The following is a 21,883-nucleotide window of genomic DNA, read 5'->3' on the forward strand; positions in this document are numbered from 1 at the left end:
GATCTCACCGACGATTCTGTGACTGTTTGATCCTCTTCCTCTGCAGTTGCAAAAGAATCTTCTGCTTCCGTTTCGTTCTTCGGCTCATCCTTCGTTTCAGTTTTGAGTTCTTTCTTCACCTCTTCCTTGACAGGTTTCGTGCCTCGAGAAACTTTGACTAATTCCTGCAGCGGGGTTACCACAGGTTTGAAGACATCCTTCATTGTTTCCTGCAGTGACTCTTTTCCCGTCTTGAGAATTCTGTGCTTACGACGAATCGCATTACTCGCTTGAGCGATACGATGCAAGACTTCTTTTTCCTTACGAATTTCCTGCATGTTGACACAACTAGTTCTAGAAAGCTACTGTTTCGACGCCTTCGCAGAACGTGTATTTTATTCTTTTGTCATGTTTATAAAATTGTCAAATCCCATTCTATGCCGACCATTACCGAACTCTCTATCCTTGTCGATCACTACGAACCCATATTTGTCACCGTTCCAGCATGCCGTACACAAGTCTTAAAACTCTACGTACGACATATCGGTGTTTACATGATCGTTGTACACATGTCTCAGATTCATCTCGTCTTGTTTGAATAAGACCAACAAGTTGGTGTTGTCGTGCACGAGATGCTTAGGGATTCGAGCGTACGTCTGACAAAGATAGAAACAGTCTACATCGTGATGTCTACCCATACAAAAGTACGCGCGTATATTATCCTGCTTCTCGCACGCTACGTCATCGAATATCATGATCGAGTTAGGTTGCGTCTCGTTCGGTGCAATGACGTGTTCATGCTCGTTAAAGGGGTCATACTCAACACCGTCGACATTTTCTAGCACTTGACTCAGAAACTTGTATTTCGGTTGATTGAGAGATTTTGAGTAAACGTACTGGTTTTCGAACCTCAAACCGTTTGGACGCGTTATAAGCGCAAATAATGCGTTGGTTTTGCCACAGTTAGATGGTCCGCAGAATACCGCACGTACACTACTCGGCAACAATTCGCCATGACGTTTTTTCCGTTTTGTACTCTGCTGCGTAAAATTGTCAAAATTCATTACGGACAGCTTGGTCGATTGTGTCTCGAACCTCATCTCAAACGTGACTGGCTGGATTTTCTATAAATGCATCGTTTATAACAAGTTTCTCTCAGTCGCAGAGCAGACATGATTGTGCACACACGTGATCGTAAGCGATCCTCAAAAAAGCGATCAAGTGGGAAAGGTTTGGTAAATAGCATTATCAACAACCTCCCGATCGAGTTGCATGTTCCCGGTTACCAATATTGCGATCCTGGTACGGAGTTGGCGAAAAGACTCGCGAGAAGCGATTCCGGTATTGATCCTCTCGATGCAGCGTGTAAGGAACACGATATAGCGTATTCGAAAAATTGTGAGAACCTCGAAGCTAGAAGCGTCGTGGATAAAATATTAGCCGAAAAAGCCTGGAAACGGCTTCTCGCAAAGGACGCAAATTTGGGTGAGAAGGCAGCCGCTTGGGCTGTAGCTAACACGATGAAGGTGAAAACAAAGTTAGGCATGGGGTGTCAAAAACTAAAGAACGTTTCCATGAACAAAATCATACGAGCGGCAAAACAGTCTATGATTCGGAGCTACGACGCGAAAACGAGCATTAAGTCTGCACTCAAAGATGCTCGAGAAGCTGTGAAAGAAGAAGGCGGTAAACATAATGTCCGATCACCGCGCGTTCTACCGGTACCCTCAAAAGTTGGCGGATTTCTACCTTTTCTCATACCTATTTTTGCCGGTCTCAGCGCTACGGGTGCGTTAGCGGGGGGTGCTGCGGGTATAGCAAAGGCGGTAAACGATGCGAGCGCGGCTAAACGAAAATTGGAGGAAAGCAAACGGCATAACAAAACGATGGAAGCGATCGCCTTAGGTAAAGGTCTCCATCTCAAACCTTATAAAAAGGGTTTCGGTCTTCATCTTTCAAAAAACTAAGTGTGAAGCTACCACGCTGAGCGTTAACCAACTGGGATTTGCTGAAGTATGCAGAAATCATGAAAATTCTTTTCTTCCGAAGTGTCCTTATGCGCAACGAAATGCCAAAACCGGACCGCGTAAAAACGAGACAGCTGTAGTCAATCTCGATGATACAAATGGCCCTGGGACACACGGGGTTGCATATAAGAAACGCGGCAACGATGTACTTTACTTCGACAGTTTCGCTCATCTTCAACCTCCGTTAGACCTCGTGAAATATCTCGATGTTGGTAACGTTAAGTACAATGATGAAAGGTATCAGGATTACCGTACATTCGATTGCGGACACTTGTGTCTGAAATTTCTAAGCGATGAGCTATATAAGCATGACACGTAATTTAATAACGCCAGTCCAGCACTTGCAGTCATGGATGATTCGTTTACATTAACAATATCGGGAACGTTTTCGATTCTCGAAGCGCAATATTTTCCTCCGATCGAACTTGCTCTGAACAAAAATTATCTTCTCGGTCTCGTTGAACTGTTAACCTTCAATTCCATTCCCAACGTTGATGTCGGTCACAATAAAATATACGTAGCCGATAAGGTAGTCACTATATCCACCGGCAGCTACGAAATTGAGAATATTGAAAAGTGTGTTCAAGACGCGTTAAAAAATACCAACATTAAAATTAGCATAAAGCCTAATAACGATACGTTATGCAGCGAAATCGAATGTAACCATATCGTAAATTTAGAACCTGACGATTCTATTGGTCAGCTTCTCGGATTACACCGCGCGTATTGGCAACTAACCAAACTCACCATTCGGATATGCCTGTAGCTATTCTCAAGGTCAACCCGTTGCGAGTCGAATGTAGCATCACAACGGGCGCCTACGTCAACGAGCGCAAAGTACATACTATTCACGAATTTTTCCCTATCGTTCCGCCGGGATATAAGATCGTGAAAGTGCCGTCGCACGTCATTTACCTTCCGATCACCGTCAAGACCACAGATCACATACAGCTTCGGTTAGTCGATCAAGACGGAGACCTGGTTAATTTTTGCGGAGAAGTTATAACTGCGAGACTGCACATCAAATCGCAATAAAAGATGGGTATTGTATACAACAGATTGTCCAAAAAGAGTTATATTAGTCAGTCAGCATGTCCCGATCAAGTCAGTCATCGATCGATTCCCGAACCGGTAACACGTCAAAAAGTGGAGTTCCTGATAGCTTTGGGTCTAAAGCTGACACCTTTTGGAAAAGGAATTTCCGACAAATTGCTGCTGTTTCGTTGCCTGCTACGTACCATGGAAGAGGAAATCTTGAGCATTCAAACACCTGTCGTCTTTGACGAATCAATCGCCCACCAAGCAATACACGCACACAAACCGTACGCATCGTCAACTTTCAACAACAGCGATGAGATTCGAATCACTGTTCAGCATCAGGATTTATGCGTATTACCGAGCAAGAGTTCGCTGCATATCTCTGGAAAATTGCTCAAATCGGAGGGCACTGCAACAGCGATCACAACTTTAGTCAATAACGCCATCTGCCATTTGTTCGAAAATGTACGGTACGAACTAAACGCTGTAGAGATTGATAAATGTAAAAACGTTGGTCTGACCAGCCTGCTGAAAGGTTTCGTTTCGTTCAACCCTGGTCAAAGTTGGCTTATGGAAAATGCTGGATGGCTCGATGTTCAGGAAACGAAAAAATTAAGTGATACCGATGGCAACTTTGACGTAGTTATTCCCTTGAGCATGATATTGGACTTCGCTGAAGACTACCGCAAGATCATCATTAACGCGTTTGGACTGTGAAAACGTCCACCCATTTGGAAAAACCGCGATTTGTCATGCTCGGTTTTCCAACGAATCAAAAAAACAAAGCCGGCAAAAATGCCAGTCATCTTGTTCACTGTAACATTACTGACGTCAAGCTCTTCTTGAATTCCTAGTATTATCCGTACAGTAACCTGAACTTGGACATGAGTCACAATCGCTTTGCATTACTGTACGAGATGTACGCAAACTTTCAAGCCACCTATTACGACAAAGAACCCGAGCCTCTGTTGACGAAAAGCGAATTTCTACAGTACGAACCTAGATTTTCATTGACTGTTCGAAACAAAACGAGGCTCTGAAATCTGGACCGGTAGATATTCGTATCGAATTTGAGGCCAAAAATAACTTTCCTACTGGTACATCTGCCTACTGCTTGATTTTACATGATCGTATAATTGAATATAACCCGCTGAGTGGTGGGGTGAGGAAATTGGTATAAAAACCTTGAAGGTTGTGACAATCGATTCAGTATTTTTCACGATGGAGTTCATAGTCGACGTATAAGGATTCAGAAGACCGAGTCCCTATTTTACACCAATAGAGTTGGCAGTTGTGTCACTCGACGAAGATACCAACCCGTCAATTTTTCTCTTCGAACCTCCGTACAATTGGAATTATTTACTCGCTCCATTCAAAAGCGAAAATTTGTGGCCTTCATGGCATAATCATGGACCATCCTGGGAAGGTGGTGATTTACCTTTCGAGAAGCTTGACTTCACCATCGAATGTATGTCGCTGCGTAATGCATCAACAGTTTACGTAAAAGGTTTGGAGAAGAAAAGTTGGCTGCAGAAAATTCTGGGGGAAAAAGTTGAAGTCGTTGATTTCATGGATTTGGGTTGTCCGTCGTTGCAGAAATTGAATTAAATGTCAGATACGAATTCAAACTGTACGTATCATGCTATATTACGTCCAAACTGTGCAGCTCAAAACGTATTGTTACTGCGAAATTTTTTACTCAAACGCAAAAGACAATCGGTATCTACTCGAACAGTTATTCATTTCCATTGCCTGAAGCATGGGTACGATACCGTTGGGTAAGAAACATGTAATTACACTCGTATATCAGCATTATGAATTTCATGTAAAACTGTAATCTTAAATCGTTTTTTCAATAAAATATTTTTCATCGTCAATATCAACCGTTAATTCAGAACCTCTGTCCGGCTAGTTAAGAATTTATTTCAGAACCATCCAGAATTCGAAGTCGCACCTCAATCCGTTGTCCGCAGGCCGCTCGCCGTCAATTCGAAACTTGTTGAACGCATTGATTGTCAGCATAAGTATCTGAGAATCGTTCAGGGTCGAGGCGGCTTCTTCACACGGTTCACGAACTCAACGTCGCACCGCAATCCTTGTCGGCAGGCCGCTCACCGTCAAGTCGAAACTCGTCGGACGATTCCGAGAATTGTTTGTCTGAAATTCATTCAAGGCTAGAGCGAGTCTTCCAGAATTCAACGTCGCACCGAAATCCTTTGACCACATGCCGCTCAACGTCGAGTCAAAATACGTCGGACGAATTGTTTGTCAGCCTAGATTCGTTCATGGCCGTGAGAATCTTCTCTAACCTTATGGGAGCTCTCAAAACCTGACACATGCCAGGATTCTCGGTCGAACGTCCGAGGATCCACGGGGTCCGCTCGAACGCCTGAGGATTTACGGAGTACGCTCGGTAATGCAGTTGTCAATCCCGCTCGATGTAATGATTTTCTTCACCGACAAAGAGCACAATTTATCCTACAAGGGATAATACCACGGCAGTTTTTTACCGACGATCATGGTCATTTGAGAGATTTTCTTACCCACGATCGGTCGGCAGAGCACGTCTTATCTTACGAGAGTGGGGGTAACCTTCAAGGGTTTGCGTCTGGGGTGCACGGATAGGCGGATTGGTCGGCGGATAGGCGGCCTGGTCGGTAGAAAAGGTGTTCGTATCCAGAACTCTCCTTGTTATACTACTAGCGGCATTTGCGTTAACTGTTTGCTCTAAGTCAGATCTACAGGTTGTCTTGAAAATGGTTTTGCAGTCCGTTTTATTCCAAAGAATCCATTCTTAAACTCATCTACCAATCCTGGATGAGTTTGAGCCACTTTCATCAGACTATAATGATATTTGACAGTCCATCGGGCATAATTTTGATGATTACAAGCAAAAAACAAGTTGTTAATTTTCGGTAAAACATTCTTAAACAGCTCAAAATCTCCAATCCTAATACTCCTACTCAGAGTCAGAAAATGCTGTACTAGCTGTATGTATACCATATAAAATTGAAGGAACTAAACAAGTGTCGTGCATAGTACAATCAGTAACTTCAACAACGCACAGTTATACTATACAGCCTACAATTTCAGCGGACGGAAAATTATTATCTACTTTATTTATTGTTTTAAAAGAACCATTTGGAACGTTCGGACCTATAGTTGAACAACAATTATTCAGACCGCCAAATGTTTTCATCACAGCTTCCAAATCAGGAAAACTTACTTCAGGTATAATAATTCTTGTTTCGCGCTGCATATATTCAAACGGCATTAATCACAATGATTCATTACAGAGCATTTCAAGATGTGGTTAGAAGAAGTGTTTATCCCAAAAGTGGGACCGAAAAGTCTACTTCTAATTGATTCTTGGAGTGGGCATTGTTCTAGAGTTGTGCAAGAGACAACACCCCCAGACAAAAAGTTGACGACTTTATTGATACCGAAAGGAACCACTGGAAAAATTCAACCTCTCGATTTTCTCGGATTCCGTATATGGAAAAATTATATTCGTCATTTTTCAGACACCGTAGTTCTTCTTGATTATGATTTAAATTTACATTTAAGGAATAATATAATAAAATTACAGTCTTTAGTTCACAACCAACTGTCATCTCCGCGATATCATAATTTGTTTCGTTATGCGTGGCATAAAAGCGGGTTCATTGCAAAGAAACCTGATGAATTTGATAACCCCGTCGATTTTGCATTTGGACAGTCATCTCATCCGAATTGTGAAAACGAAGGTTGCACGAATGTCGCAGTAATCAGATGTTCTTGGTGTAAAAAATCACTTTGCCTACAACATTTTTTTGATGAATATCATTATTGTACCGACTATCATCCATAAAGCGATTTATAGATAAACTTGGAATTTGTTTTTGTTTAAAGGGTGTGGCCACGGTAGAGGAAGTAGAATCATGTGCATATTCAACAATTTTGTATTATATAAAAACGTAATTTATTTACAAAACTATTTACAGGTGTATTTAGTGTATGAATCAAAGTAACAAAAAAAAATTTTTTCATTCATTTTTCCAATGCAAAATGGCTAATAATCACTAAATGTTTTTTGTTTATCTTTTTCCCAGCCTTTACCCCTCAAATATCTGTGCCATAGAATTAATTCAAGTAGAGATATGACTTGTTTACATATGACACACATCGAATTTTCGAGTAGTTGAGAGTCTGCTTGAAATGAAAAATATTGACGTTTCTTGAAAAAAAATGATAAAACAGTAAAATGATAAGAGAGCGATGCCAGAATAAATGCGAGCCTCAAACAATGTTATTCAATGATTCGTGGCTAAATACTAGACATAATCCGCAATATTGGGAAAAAAGTCGATAAGAATTCAGTTTTTCGGAAAAAATCGAAAGCACGTATTCTGTATTCTTGCATGCTCTTCACAGTGCTGTTGGATTCATTGAGCTCTAATGAACATCTTGTTTCTAATGTAAAAAATGAACTTCGTGTATACAAGTTAACCCCTAAAATAAAGAGTTCTTGAGAATATTCGAAGTGTGTTTTTCATCACTTTTGACAAGGTATTTATTACTATCATTATTAGTTATCAAAATTCCCTCCTTGTACGCAAAACAGAAAAATCATCTTGGGAGGTGGTCAACTTTGGAGGGGTGTTTCACCCCTTCAAAATGAGTTTGGGCCGATAAAAAAAAACACGTATGTCATCGATTTTGACCCTCTATAACATACCAGAGTTTCATCGAAATCGGAGGGGGACACCTGAAAACGTTTCCTTGTAAGTATTGCTCCTATTGCATACTTCGAAGCGTCGGTCGTTAAAAGGGTTTTTCGAAGTCGGGCTACTGCAGTATCGGTTCCCGACACAGTCTATCGCGTAGAATTTCGAATGCAAATTAATGTTCTGCTGTCCATAGGAAAGGGCTATTCTTCTTTAGCAAATAATTAATAGGTCTAGCAATTTTTCAAAGGTTAGGAATGAATATTCGGTAGTAGCCTATCAAGCCTAAAAACTGTTTAATCTGTTTATGATTCTTGGGAACTGGATAGTTTTTTATTGCTGATATCTTCTCCGGATTAGGTTTCAATCCATTTTGAGTGATGATGTGACCTAGGTATGCTACTTCTTTACGCAGAAATTCACACTTATCTGGCTAGAGCGTTAGTCCCGCATCAGACAATCTCTTCATGAGTTTCGAAGTTTGGTTTCGTGCTCCTCCAAGGATCGGGAGTAAATGACTACGTCATCCAAATAGACAAACATGTTAGTACCCTGTAGTCCCGATAGAACCTGATCTAGTAGACGTCGAAAGGCGGATGGGGCATTTTTTAAGCCGAATGGCATTCTAGTATACTCGAAATGGCCGTAAGGAGTCGAAAAAACGGTCTTTGCGCTGTGATAGGGATGCATTGGAATTTGGTGGAACCCGGAAGCCAGGTCGAACGTTGAGAAATATCTTGCGGAGCCTAGCTGGTCTAGGATATCGACGATATTTGGTAGCGGGTAAGCGTCGCCAATGGTTTTTTCGTTGAGTTTCCGGAAGTCAATGACCATTCGCCACTTCTTTTGTCCGCTATCATCTGATTTCTTGGGGATGATCCAGACCGGAGAATTGGGTATTTGCATGATTTTTATATTTCTTAACTTTTGATGTTTTTCGATTCTATAAATTTTTTTAGAATTTTTGAAAAAAAAATATTATGTTTTTGTTTATAAGTATTTAAATAATTTAATAAATAAAAAAAAGGCAATATTTAAATGAATAAGTAGCTCCATCTCGCGTATGTGACGTCACAATGCTGAATTTTTTTGAAATTTTTAGCGCCAAGTTCTCCTGTAAGCACGCCGTACGTGTAATCAGCTGTTGCTCTGTCTTGTGATTGATGAAAAGAACGTCTGATAGTGCTGTTTATTATAAACTAAAGTTATTAAATTATTTAATATGTCATTAAAAAACGATTTTTGTTGGTGTATAGTACCAACTTGTAAAAATACTCAAACTAATGCTTGCTTAACATTCTTAGTATAATAACATTGACGTGATCATAACCTCCACACAATTATCCGTGTGAGTTAAAAAAAAAAAAACACCACACAAAAATTGATTTCTATTTTAATTATTTTCACCGAAGTCTGACATTAATTATACAATGTATCAAACTTAAAGTTTAAAAAACTTACTTAAAATTTTTTTAGCGCTAGAAAATATTGTACATTACTCTTTGTGAATTCAAATAAACGCGCCAGTAGCAGCACAATGACGTCAAACCAATCACATTCCGTTTTATGTCACGTGACTTTTATGTGATTTAGGACCACTTTTATTTATTAAATTATTTAAATATTTATAAACAAAAACAAAATATTTTTTTTTCAAAAATTCTAAAAAAATTTATAGAATCGAAAAACATCAAAAGTTAAGAAATATAAAAATCATGCAAATACCTAATTGTAAGGAGATGAAGAATGTATGATAATGTTTTGATCAAGGAGTTTGGTCACTTGTTTTTGTATTTCATCTTTATGTACTCTTGGGTGTCTGTATTGTTTGGTATGAATTGGTACGTCATTACTAGTAGGGATCGTATGGCTGACTAGGTTTGTATGTCTAAGGGTGTCACCTGGGAGGAGAAAGAAATGGTTGAAATCGATAGCAAGATTAACTATTAATTGTTTTTCTTCGTCATTCAAATGGTCCAATCACAATTTTTCTTTCAAAATCTCAAGGCGTCTCGAATCGTAATTTAGGGATGTGGGAAGAACGCGATTCTCGATCCTTTTTTTTCATGTAAGACCTGTCCGCTGCTTGCAGTACTTGTATGCGTCAGGTGTGTTTTTGCGCTGAGCGTGGCGGTGCTCGCGAGTTCATCGACTTCTTCTAATGTTACGACTGGTCTTCTCATTTCCACAGCTGATTCGTTGGAGTTTATTGCATAAACGTAAGCAAACCCTTGTTGGTTGGTAACCAGGGCCTGTCCCAGGAATATGTTAGCGCCTACTTTCAACTGTTCTATGAATCCCGTTTTTACCGAGGGATTCGAAATTTTTAGTGCAATCACCTGAGCCGTTCGTGGTGGTATCAATTAGTCTTCGTCTAGGAGTTTGAATGGTTTGCTAGTATTGTTCGGTATTATTTTTTCTGTATCGAAAGATATCGTTGCACTTTCGTTCCGTAAAAACATCGATCCCAAGATTCCGTCTTCTTGTATCGGGAACAGATCGTCGACTTATGGAATATATGAAGGTTGTCATCGATTCGAATGCTAGTAGTTCCTAATACTTTTATTGGCTCGTGTATAGCACTGGTAACGTGGATCTGACCTTTGAGTAATTTACATGGAACATGCGGATGTATTGCTCCGAATTTAATTATGTTTACATCAGCACCGGTGTCAACTATAAATGTGCTGGGTTGTCGTGTGAGCTCACCGGTGGTTATTCGAACCTTCGGTGTTTGTGTGACAGATGTTGTGAGGATACGCGGTGGTGTTTTAGGTTGGTTTTATGCCTGTTAAAGGGAATAACGCCGGTGTCGCGTGAGATAAGGTAGTTGTTTTTGAAACAGATAGTCGCCTTTTCCGAATGTAAAAAGTCTGAACTCAGTATACCGTCTTCGATGATAGGGAAGGAGTTATCGATAAGATGGAATTCGTGGCGTTTATTAGCTAACCCGACGTAAGGACTTCCTATTGTTCTGATGGATTCTTCCGTTATCCCCCAAATCTGCCTAATGTCTGTCTTTGTCACGTGAACTCTTGGGTCCATTTTATCGATTTTAACAAATTAATATTAGCGCCAGTATGTATTATTAGTGTCACGTACTCGTTCAAAGACTGCGGGCATTGTGTTCGAATCTATGGAGAGCCAGATTCTGTTAGTTCGCGGAGTTGTACGGGGCTGACGTTTAGTTTGGACGCTGCTCCGGTTTGGGGGAGGTCGATGCGTCCGCGCGACCGTCCCTGGACTCGTTTACATGGCTCGCGTTGCCTGAACATTCGCGGTGTTGCACTGCTTCGAATAAAACTTCCGGGTGGACGCCTGCATCGCAATTATCGTTCAAGTAATCTGGTGTTACATAATTAACCCTGACATTCGACTGTGAAGGATTTGGTGTGTTATACTGTTGTGAGCGTTGACTGTCATTTCGCGTCTGGTCTAAAGGTTGGTTTGTCGGGTCTCTTGCTCGATATTGGGTGTTGGGATTATTCTGTTGTTGACGATTGGTGTTATTTTGTAAAACTCTTGAATCTTGGTGGATATTCGAATTCTGGGGATATTGGGACCGATTTGAGCGGCACTTATCGCTTGAGTGGCCTTTGCGACCACACTGCGTGCAAGTTGTGTTGTTGCGCTGCCTTGTTCTGCACTCTTCTATACTATGACCTGCCTTCTTGCAGTATCTACCCACTACTGATACAGAAGGTCGTTCAGGACAATATTTATCGATGTGATCGGTTAATTTACATATATTACATTTTATATGGTTTTGTGTTTCGTAGTTAGTATCACGGTACGAGGCTAGTTTAAGTCTATCTGATAATAGTTATTCAGTCTTGGTGGCTGTGTCTGTAGCCATTTGTAGGATTCGTGGATTCTCATAAGCCACTCTTATTTCTAATTCGTCTAGTAAACCTTTTATAAATCTTAGTCTTGCGGTTTCTTTGATATTTTTCTTTAGCACTTGAGCATCACTGATAGATGCTGAGGCATCTATTGATTCGCACGCTTGTCTTAACAGATGTTTTATTCTATCACCGTAATCTAGAAAACTCTCATCTCGCCTCTGTGCCGATTGTGCAAGGTCTAGCTGGCTATATGGGAGGTGTTGTTTAGATGCGTAGGCCTGTCTTAGGCAGTCTAGCAAATCTCGAAGAGAATCCGGGTTATCTGACTCAACATATTTACTCGCGTCGCCTTCAATTTTCGTGCGAATGAGTGTGGAGAATAAATTCAGTTTTCTGGCTAGGACAGCTTGTTTTGCGCATTCTACTTTAGTTATGAAATCGGATACGGGCATATTAGTGCCATTAAACGTGGGAATCAGAGCCAATTCATCTTTAAGAGGCAGGTGCGGAAAAATGCTTTCGGTAGCCATGTTGTAAATTTTAACCTAGGATTTGTCGACTTACAAACTAAAGATGAAGAGAAGGAATGGAAGAAAATGTTGCCTTCTTCCGTGAGGATGTTGGTATAGCGATTTCGTGTCTGTAGGCGGTGATGACGTCAGTGTGCGTTGTGTTGTACTAGAAGTCGTGAAGAATGAAGATGTCCTCGTAGTCACAGAAGGAAATAGTTTTGCAGCAATATCGATTTGGAGATACGGATTTGTTTGTGACGTTCGTGTGAATCAGAGATAGTTGACTGCGTTAAACGTAGAATATGACTTTCAGAGGGTCTTCAGCACTATCACACAGTGGTATTACTTTTGTATTAATCACGGTCGTAAGACCGTGGTATTAATATCAATGAGCTTGTACAATTCGGAACCGGTCTATCAGATGGCACTTCATGCGTAGAACACATGTAAAATTGTATCACTGGATTTCCGGAAAGCAAAGGCCACCGCTGCCACCAATGTCACGTTCGTGAATGGAGTTTACTCCTGAGCAGTAGGAATAAACCCGTTTGGCTTCACTTTTACGTACTAGGACAATCGGAAATCAGTATGAGGATTGAATAACGTAGGGTTTGTTTGAGATATTACAAATATATTTCTTTCGAAGAAGCTGAGATGGCGGTAAAAACGAAGTGTGCTGTATGAAGCTATGTAAGAAGTCTAGATGTGACGTTGTTGAGAGTTAGAATAGGAGTGTCGATCGAGACTAGAAACGTACGGGTGCAGAAAAAGTGTGAAGATGCTGAAGGATCGAAGGGAATAGAATTCGATGAGTAAGCGCAATAGTGAATAGCGTGAGACTAGGTAGAGATAAGAGGACAGGACAGAGACCATGCGATTCATATAAGAACTGTGGGAGAGTTAGCGAGTCGGAAAAATAGAGAGAAGTGGTATGCCGGACGTAACACCACCAATCAAAAATCCGTTGTTGATAGAAAATTTGACGTAGAATACGATGGTTAAACTAAGAACTCGTTATGAGGTGAGGGCAATTGTTAAAAATCGATTTAAACATTTTGATTGTTTATAACAATATGAATTTGTTAATAATTTTCAATGAAACTATTTTTTTTTATTAAAATTCATTCTTTTAGCTTTAAAATGAAAAAAAGAACTTTCTTTCTGAAATAGAACCGGAGTTATGAATTTTTGAAAATGAGTCTCTAAGCAGAAAATCACCAAATTCTCAAATTTTCGACCCCTTCTGTTTTCCAAAATATGTGGAAAAAAAATCCTCAAATACATATCTTTTTTTTATTGATATGAAACCCGTAAAAAAAATTCAGCTAAATCTGTAGATTTTTATGTGTCGGTCAATTTTTATCGATATCGGTTCGTTTTGTAAAAGAAAGTCCCATATCCTCAATCAACGGTATGAGTTATGTATTACATATGTACACAAATTACATACGGTGGAACATATAGAAATAACTATATATCTTCATCATTTGATTAACTTCTTCGACTATTTCTCCTTGCATTAAGAAACGGTTTCTAACCATATTTACATTGGATCAGGTGTATGTTTATTGTGCATCTATTCAGCTGACATTATTTTTGTCTATGTGATAGAGTTGCATTAGTAATGCTAAATTTGTTTAATAAATTTGCATAGTCGAAAAGTATACGGACTTCTTACGGGGTTATCTGAAAATTTCAGTCTGTTCCCGTTCGTCACTCCATACCTATAATAATTTTAGACTCCGCATTGTGTCGAAACACGCGGTAAGCGGTGGTAACATCAGTTCTTGTTGCCTCTACCTACCTGTTACGTTCCGAGAGGAACGTTTCGAGTCGACTCTGATTCGCCGCGTGATTTAAATTGTTCTCCTGACTTACGTAGTTGGTGTATGTAAATCTCGGGAATCCGCTGATCAGCTCCTCAGATCGTCTCGTTCAACTCGCCTACAATTCTGAGAGTTTGTTAGGTAGGGCTCGTGCCAACCATCACTATGCGTGATTGAAATAATTATTTATGACAACACTTGGGTTAATTACACATTTATTAACGGTCTCCTTCTAGTTCTCGATGGTAGGTTTACAATCGTGTTACAGATTGGTGTTAATCACTATCGCAGTGACAAACTGTTAACAAGTCTCGAAGGTTCTGAATGACTTATAATGATTTTATTCTAGGATTTCGGTAGAGGTCTGATCTGTTCTCTATGATGTCTGAAGTTCTTCTACTTATTCTGTTTTTGGGAAGGTTGACTTAGAGGGGAAATAGGAGGAGTTCAAAAGGAGTCGCGGTTTCTCGCGGGTCTCGGATGATTGGTTGAGGATGATGAAAAAATTGGGGGTAAGGTTTCTGGTTCGTGCGTGGGATCTCGGTGGTGGATTGGCGCGAGGTGGTTGGTTAAGAGAAGCAAGCGGCGAAGCGCTGACTGGTCTTGTTTTTGTTAAAATAAGGGCGCTATGCTGAATTCTGGGAATAGGGGTTTCTTTCTCTGTGAGCTATCCGTGATTTATCTTCCCTCGTTTCCGGTGTTTGTCTTTTTGGTTATCTTGAACTGTTGCAGGTTTATTATTTTGGGTTATTACGGTTGAATGGGAAAAAATATATATATAACATGTATGTTATGAATTTGACTGATGAAATAACGGTTAATCTAGCGTGTGAGGACTGTTGATATAAGAATTTGGACGTTGTGATCGTAACTAAGTGCGTTGGTATTAATCTACGACTATCGGTAAGAGTACGTAGGGCTCTCTTATGGTAACTGCACGCTGGTCAGGTAGAGCGCAGAGAGGGCGCTGCCGTGGATACCGGCTGGCACGTAACATACCGACCGCTTGCCGGATTGGGTTGCGCGTACAAGAAAGGACGCAGAGGGCGCCGCTTGACGATGAATTTATTGCATAGACTTAAAAGATAGACTGAGCGCTCGTATGAGCCGCTTGAAGCAAACATTTAAAGGACAGAAATATGCCGGGAGTACTTTTTTCTGTTTCTGACGATATTTGCGGCGGGGATCGAGGCGGTAGAGGAGAATGAGGCGAAATTATGCGCCTATATCTATAGCTGTTCTACTTCCACTGCTCCGTTGTCTCCCGGTATGAAACCGATTGAAAAGAGAGAGCAGTACTCTCGACCACTGATATATATATACACTGGATTGGATATTACCGTGTAAAGCCCGCTGCACACGGCGCTTGTTTTGCTGATAGATCGTATGCGGGGTACTAGGATGGCTGCTCTGCTGGGAGCGCTGCTACAAAGTGGCGCCTCTGATGGCTCTGAAGCGTGGTCGCGTGCTGGATTTCGGTGATAGAACGTGTGCTATTTTTCGTGATGGTTTTCTTGCGCGTAGCAAAATACTATTTTTAAAAACCTGATAAAAAAACGACGAACGAGAAATTTTTATTTTCCACGTGTTCCTTTTCAAAAAGTCGAAAAAAACACCCTATCGTTCCTCTATCTCTGTGGGAAAGTGAAACATTTTTTGACGAAAACGATAAACAAGAGAAAATTTTATTTTTTCCGTTCAAGTCAAATTTTCAGAATCTGTCGAATCGAAAAAAACACCCTATCGTGCCTTTATCTCCGTAGAAAAGCAAAAAAAACTTTTAAGAAGCCTGAAGGGAATGATAAATGAGAAATTTCCGTTTTTCATGTGTTCCTTAAATTTTCAATTTTCAAAAATCGACAAACAAACCAGAAGAAAATGATGAACGAAGGAAATTTTTGTTTTCCACGTTTTCCTTAAATTTTCAAAATTCAAAAATCGAAAAAAAACAATCATGACAATTTCTTCGATGTAAAATCTTGTTCGATCGAGGGGGAATAAATTCTGGTTAGAAAGTGACAGAAAAAGAGTACACCAACCTGTTTTGACATCACCGACAACCAAAAAATCTTGATTTTCATTTTCTTTTATAAAAATTCCATTCCATAAGTCTCCTGTTTGTTTTTTCATTTCGTTATTTATGTTTAATATTTCACGTCATTCTTTATGTATAATTGTAAGCATTAAAAATTACTCCAATTGCTAAAATTAAGGTCAACGCGAAGCGGCAAGATCGATGAAGGAACAAAAATTAACTACAGTTCACAGTTCTCAGGAACTATGGATTTTTCTCGGTCGAACTTTTCTTTCTGACACCAGCTTCGATAATCGTTGAGAAAAAGTCGTAAAAAAATGTAATCGTTCCCTTCGTCGCTTGCATTTCGAACGACACTCTGGCCATTCACACTCTCCGGAATTTCTCGAAATTTCCCAGAAGTCCTCGGCGAATATCCAAAAACTCGAGAATCTGTGTAATTTTGGAGGGATTCTTTTTTCAATTGTCGATGCTGCTTAGTCAAAGAGATATTTTCAAAAGTCTTTCGTACACAAACAAAATTCGAATAATATAAAACCAGTAATGGCATTTATTTATTTCTGTATAAACATTGTACAAATACTGTCAAATACAAATACAAGCCGCAGCCGCAGTGCTAGTAAATAAATTAATAAATGAATAAATACTATGAACTTGCTCGTAGAGCAACGACTAATAGTTACCTCGTTCAATAGCGGTATATTGAAATGGCACTATGCCTGTAGTATTAAAGTATTCACAAAATTTATCTCGTATCTCTAGAACTTCGTTACTGCTTCGGTTATTTCTCAGATATAGGGAGGCATTCTGCCCTTCGGATAATTGTACTGCATTACAATTACTATCAACGCGGGTTGAGATTCTGTAATTATGCGGTACGTACCATTGACTGGAATCATTGTTAGATTTATTGATTAAATAATTATGTAAAAGCACACACGCGTAAGTTATTCTCTCTACTTTTTGAACGGAGAGAGATATCGTAGAAAGTAAAACGCGCCATCTGTTTGCCAGTATGCCAAAAGCGTTTTCAACAGTTCTGCGAGCACGGCTCAATCTGTAGTTGAATATTCTTTTGTCAAGCGTCAAGTTTCTATCCGGATACGGCTTTAACAAATTAGGTTTCAAGGCAAATGCGTCGTCACCGACAATCACGTACGGTAATTTGTAACAAAAGCCTGGAATTTCACATGGAGCAGGTAAGTTCAACATTCCATCGCTGATCTGAGTCCATAATGGGCTCTCACGCAAAACAGCAGAATCGTGCATACGTCCATTTCTTCCGACATCAACGAACAAAAATCTGTATTCAGCATCGACAAGACCCAGAAGCACAATGCTGTCTTTTCCTTTATAATTACGGTAAATCGATCCGTCACTTCGAGGGGGACGAAAATTGATGTGTTTCCGATCCAGCGCACCGATGCAATGAGGAAAATTCCATAAAGTATCGAATTTGTGAGCGATAACCTGCCATTCCTCTGGCGATGATGGGAAATTCCATACTTTTGAGTCGAGTACTTCTACTATTGCTCCTCAAGTTTCGTCAATCACTTTTGAAATTGTGTTCGTGGCTATGCGAGTGGAGTAGCTCAAATCTTGAAAGGTATTGCCCGTTGCTAAATATCGAAGAGTCACAGTGAGTCTGTCCCTCGGTAATATAGCTTGACGCATAACGGTATCCTGTTTTTTTATGGCCGGAGTCAGAAGTGTCAACAACTCATTCCAGTCATCTTCCATCATTCGAGTATAATTGGTGAAACTGGCTGGATCTTCAGGGCTAAACAAAAATTTAGTATAAATATGCATTGAAAAGTCAAGTATAAAATTGAAAATCCAAAAAAGTAATAATAAATAAAATGAAAATCATATGGTTACATACCCGAGCTCACGAAATACCATATTTAGAACATTCTGTCCTCTATCACGCCGTAACAGCCACTCGCGACTCCACAATTTACGTTTTCGTTGTTTCAGTAGATGTCTACGTTTAAAAGCAGTTACTACAGCTGACACGATAATTGCTTTCCTACATCGAATTATTTCAGCCGCAATAGTTTGTTGCACTCGAGCGTCCATGGTACTGTTGAGGTTAGAAATGCTGGGACTACGTATTCGCCTATACTTTCTCTCTAGGCTCCCTGCCCTCCCTGCACGCCAGCACGCCTAGCGACAAGCATCTTGTGAAGCCAACCCAACGAGGGCGCCATCGTTGCACCCAGCGCCACAGCCAACTTGGAACCCAGCGGTAAAATCTAGCAAGCAATCTAGCAGCAAAACAAGCGTCGTGTGCGGGGGGCTTAAGCTCGTGCGTCCAATTGAACAATTTAATTTCCGCCATCTTGTACAGAAAGTTGTCACAAAATGCGCGCTAGATTTGAACTGCGTAATATATGCTATTTAGGTCTAACGATATATTCGTCATACAAAAAAGTTTTTGACGTGTAAAATAATGTTTGATACATTAAATGAAGAACAAATCATTTTTTCGAAGGTATGTTATTATTTACAATTATATGATGTAAAAGATCATTAAATAATAATATGACGAAAAACTTGTATTTAAGCGTGATTTTTCTTCATGTTCAAAAGAAGTCCTCAATTCTAAGAAGTTTCCGTCCATTATCCTCTATCCTATGGTGGGCTGAATTCCATACGGATTATTCAAAAATTTGTATAACACTAATTCAACCGTTAGGGAATCCATTTACCATCCATTGATCATCAAAGTGGAGCTTAAGACATGTGAAAAAAGTTTTGAATTAAATTATATCGAATTGGGTGAGTAAAAACTTTATTCAAAAATATGGAGAATAAAACATTCCTTGCAAACGTTAAGGCATTTTTATAGAGTTGCGTGCGATAAACCACAACCGTAATATAATTAGTAGTATCAATCCACAATCCATTCACATGAAGAAAAAGTTACAAGCACAATCAAAAGAAAATAAAAAAGATGTACATACCTGAGCATGCAAATCAGGTACAAATGTGTAGGTGATCATGTAATTTGGTTACATTCACTGTGGTGGGCCGATCGGATTCATCCTGAAATTCGGTCTGCTGCAAGTTTTCACCTACAGATAAGTTACTAATAAATAACGACAATGGAAATACACAGAAATGTGTCACACACGATTTTTCTGTAACAGAGCACTTTATAATCTGTAGGTAATTAACCGCTTCGACGGCATTGACGCAATAGTGCATCACATCAACGTGTCTTTATGCACACTGAGTTTTCTCTGACCTAATAGGGATTAATAGTTTCAGATCTCACCAAATAACGTTGGGATACTGCCTTTTCGTAAAGTTATATAATTTTTACTTTTCTTCTGAAAGCAAGAGAGTTCAAAGTGGTCGGAACACAGAAAGCTATCACTTGATGGAGACCACGGTCCAATGTTTATATTTGCGATCCATTGCTTCATAATATCAGGTTCATCCAATGGGAACCTACATAACAAGCAAAGTTTAAATTTATTAATTCACACGTTATGTTGCATTGAGTAACGGCACTTACTTGAAGAATGAATAGCCATGTCCATATCCCTTTAATCGGTGACAAGATGAACACTCTGATTTTGGGTTGTCAAATATAGTTGGTACACTGTTCTTTTTCAATGTAATTAGGAATCCTGTCCTATCAAAGCAATCATTTGTAAAATGAGCTGAACACAATGTGCTATTTCGGTTTGGCTTCCAATCCTTCCTCTTCATTTCTTCTAACCAATGCTGAACGCGCAACACATCTTTCACGGGAAATCTACATATCGAATTATAATTTAATCCCTCAGTCAATAATACCCGAGTTTTCAATTTCAATTATAATAAGATCGGTTCATAATTCAAATATTGTGAATTTTTACTGACAAGATTCGTACGTTATAATACTCGTTAAATATAATTAGTAAATACTTCGTATGCTGACATAACCTCTGCAAGTTATCATTTGCAGAACGCTTCAGCGTTGTATACTCACTTGTGAAATGATCGCCCACGATATTTTGATTGCTTTGTTTTGCAGAAAACGCAGGTACTCATTGTTACCTCAATAATTGTTACTGTAATTTTCCGTCGCAATCGATTATATACACATACATATATCACGTGTATATATATATATATATATATATCTGAAGTGACAAGAATCTGTACAAAATGGCTACCGTTCAATTGGCGTGACGGCACCACGCTTAATCCAATCCAGTGTACATATATATCAGTGACTCTCGACATATCTCTGTCGTTTATATGTAAGCTTCAGTACCTCTTATAGGAGCGCTCATAGCGTTTTCCATTGGTTGCGCTGAGTGTAAACTGAGAGCGCACTAGCGATACTCTTATCTCCAACGTGTTCCACTGGCAGCTCGGGTGCGTGAATTTAGCACTGTGTGACGTCGGAACGGTACCTAGTGGAAATCTCCAGATGTTAGACACCGGAAACATTCACACACAGCTACAGCTAGACTCACATCAGTAGTTTGGGTCACCAATTACCGATTAAGTATTGAAATACACCGGACAATGGGCATTCTGTCGCTCTAGTCGAACGAACCGAAGAGGGAGAAATTGTTGGATAAAAGATATAATTTGGCTTACCTTTTTGAGAGTATTCTGGATGCGACGACTTGTAGATTGGTGAGAGGTTTTAGTGGAATAACTGACTTTAATATTTGGATATTTTGACTAACTTGGTTTATTTTATAAGTTTGATATTTAAAAGTCACAAACGCAGAGTTACACAGTGTAAGATCTTAGATTTAGTATGACACAATGGAGTTGAAGCTCGCTGAACTTTTGGGCAGAGTAACGTTGTATGAAAGTTTTAATGCAAAAGGCTAAAGGATTTTACCGCGAGACTGTACCGGAACTAGATGACGAATCTGGAGGTAGAAACCAAGAGAGCGATCGAGTGATCGGTCGCCTTTTTTATAGGGGTCGATCGTTGCGCAGAACGATCCCCCTCTTTAAGTTTTTGGTCACCTTTGCGCACCTCCCTCCTTTTTCTAGGAATTAATTAGGGCACGACATCCTCGCGCATGCACGCCTGTTATCTTAGTCCATTAGCTATTACTATATTGTAGGTTTTTACGTATGGTATGTCGCTGTTTGGTGCGGTGGTGTAGGTGCGTGGACTTTGTTCCGTAGTTCTCCGAACTGCGTGAGCTTTTCGTTGAGGCGCCGCCCCCTTTCTGGCGCCCGTCAGCCACTTAACTTCTTCCTGTCTACCTCTTAATGTTTTTGCTATCTTGCTCGTTACAAAGCCCATATTTCATTTTGGTTACCTGTCGTTTGTTAGTTTTATGGCTATTTCTATATAGAGTTACATATGTATCATAGTCGACTACTGTCGTTATTAACCAGGAGTACAATAGCGATTGTTTATAAAACATAGTTTGTTATTTGCTTAACATTATTAGAATTGCGCTGCTGCGAATATCCTTAGCTGTTTGTGTTATAACTATCTTAACAGATTTAGAGTATTTAGTAATTTGATAATTTATGGCTTTAGAGCAGGTTTACATGTGTGCTTTTGTATATAACTCCCTTCTGTAATTGTTAATTCTTATATGAATCGGCTTGGAAGCTTCTAGAACGTTTTCGTTTCGTCGGTAAGTTCCCTAATGTATTTTCTAGGTGAAGCTCTGTTGGCTCCATATTGGAGATCTGCATTGCCTTCAAAACGTTGCGCGTGTTGCCTACAATACGGCGTTGCGAAAGAAGGTATAGTTCATGCTGGGTAATTAGCATTCACGGTTTGATGGTTTTGCAGCCTCTGGTTTTTTGGGTTGCAGCAGTGCTATCTTTACATTATATTGGTTATGCATTTATCTATGGTTTTACAGTCTTCTATACTCCAGGCTATATAGTAAAGCGTATGTTGCTTAAGTATAGCTCTCAGCTCCGAATGC

The 21,883-nt window shown here is 39.7% G+C and overlaps 1 protein-coding gene and 1 long non-coding RNA gene across 5 annotated transcripts; both read right to left on the minus strand.

Moving 5' to 3' along the window:
• Window positions 1-16,495: 16,495 nt before the first annotated feature.
• On the minus strand, window positions 16,496-18,260 carry LOC124295387. Its single transcript, XR_006905335.1, has 2 exons — window positions 17,851-18,260; window positions 16,496-17,748 (listed from the first exon to the last, which is right to left on the minus strand). It is a non-coding gene; the product is annotated as an uncharacterized LOC124295387 (long non-coding RNA).
• A 252-nt stretch (window positions 18,261-18,512) lies between these two features.
• Window positions 18,513-20,355, minus strand: LOC124295263. Of its 4 annotated transcripts, none has more exons than XM_046744588.1 (6): window positions 20,138-20,332; window positions 19,951-20,032; window positions 19,492-19,734; window positions 19,249-19,424; window positions 18,935-19,045; window positions 18,513-18,703 (listed from the first exon to the last, which is right to left on the minus strand). In XM_046744588.1, the coding sequence occupies exons 1-5, from the start codon at window positions 20,205-20,207 to the stop codon at window positions 18,948-18,950; spliced, it is 669 nt and encodes a 222-aa protein (XP_046600544.1). In that variant the 5' UTR covers window positions 20,208-20,332; the 3' UTR covers window positions 18,513-18,703; window positions 18,935-18,947. The 4 variants fall into 4 exon arrangements, 3 of the variants coding, with proteins under 3 accessions (XP_046600544.1, XP_046600545.1, XP_046600543.1); XM_046744589.1 differs by having other exon boundaries at window positions 20,239-20,329; XR_006905158.1 differs by lacking the exons at window positions 19,951-20,032; window positions 20,138-20,332 and adding an exon at window positions 19,887-19,946.
• Between the last annotated feature and the right edge of the window lie 1,528 nt (window positions 20,356-21,883).

This window comes from Neodiprion lecontei, chromosome 7 (genome assembly GCF_021901455.1).
Source record: "Neodiprion lecontei isolate iyNeoLeco1 chromosome 7, iyNeoLeco1.1, whole genome shotgun sequence".
Taxonomy (NCBI): domain Eukaryota; kingdom Metazoa; phylum Arthropoda; class Insecta; order Hymenoptera; family Diprionidae; genus Neodiprion; species Neodiprion lecontei.

What these genes read in the sequence shown, in the direction of transcription:
- LOC124295263 (XM_046744587.1), bottom strand. Translation starts at nt 20,207, where the DNA reads ATGTCGAGAGTCACTGATATATATGTACACTGGATTGGATTAAGCGTG. An exon ending in CGTGGGCGATCATTTCACAA is followed by an intron (nt 19,735 to 19,950) that starts GTGAGTATACAA and finishes TTCGATATGTAG; the next exon opens with ATTTCCCGTGAAAGATGTGT. An exon ending in CATGGCTATTCATTCTTCAA is followed by an intron (nt 19,425 to 19,491) that starts GTAAGTGCCGTT and finishes CTTGTTATGTAG; the next exon opens with GTTCCCATTGGATGAACCTG.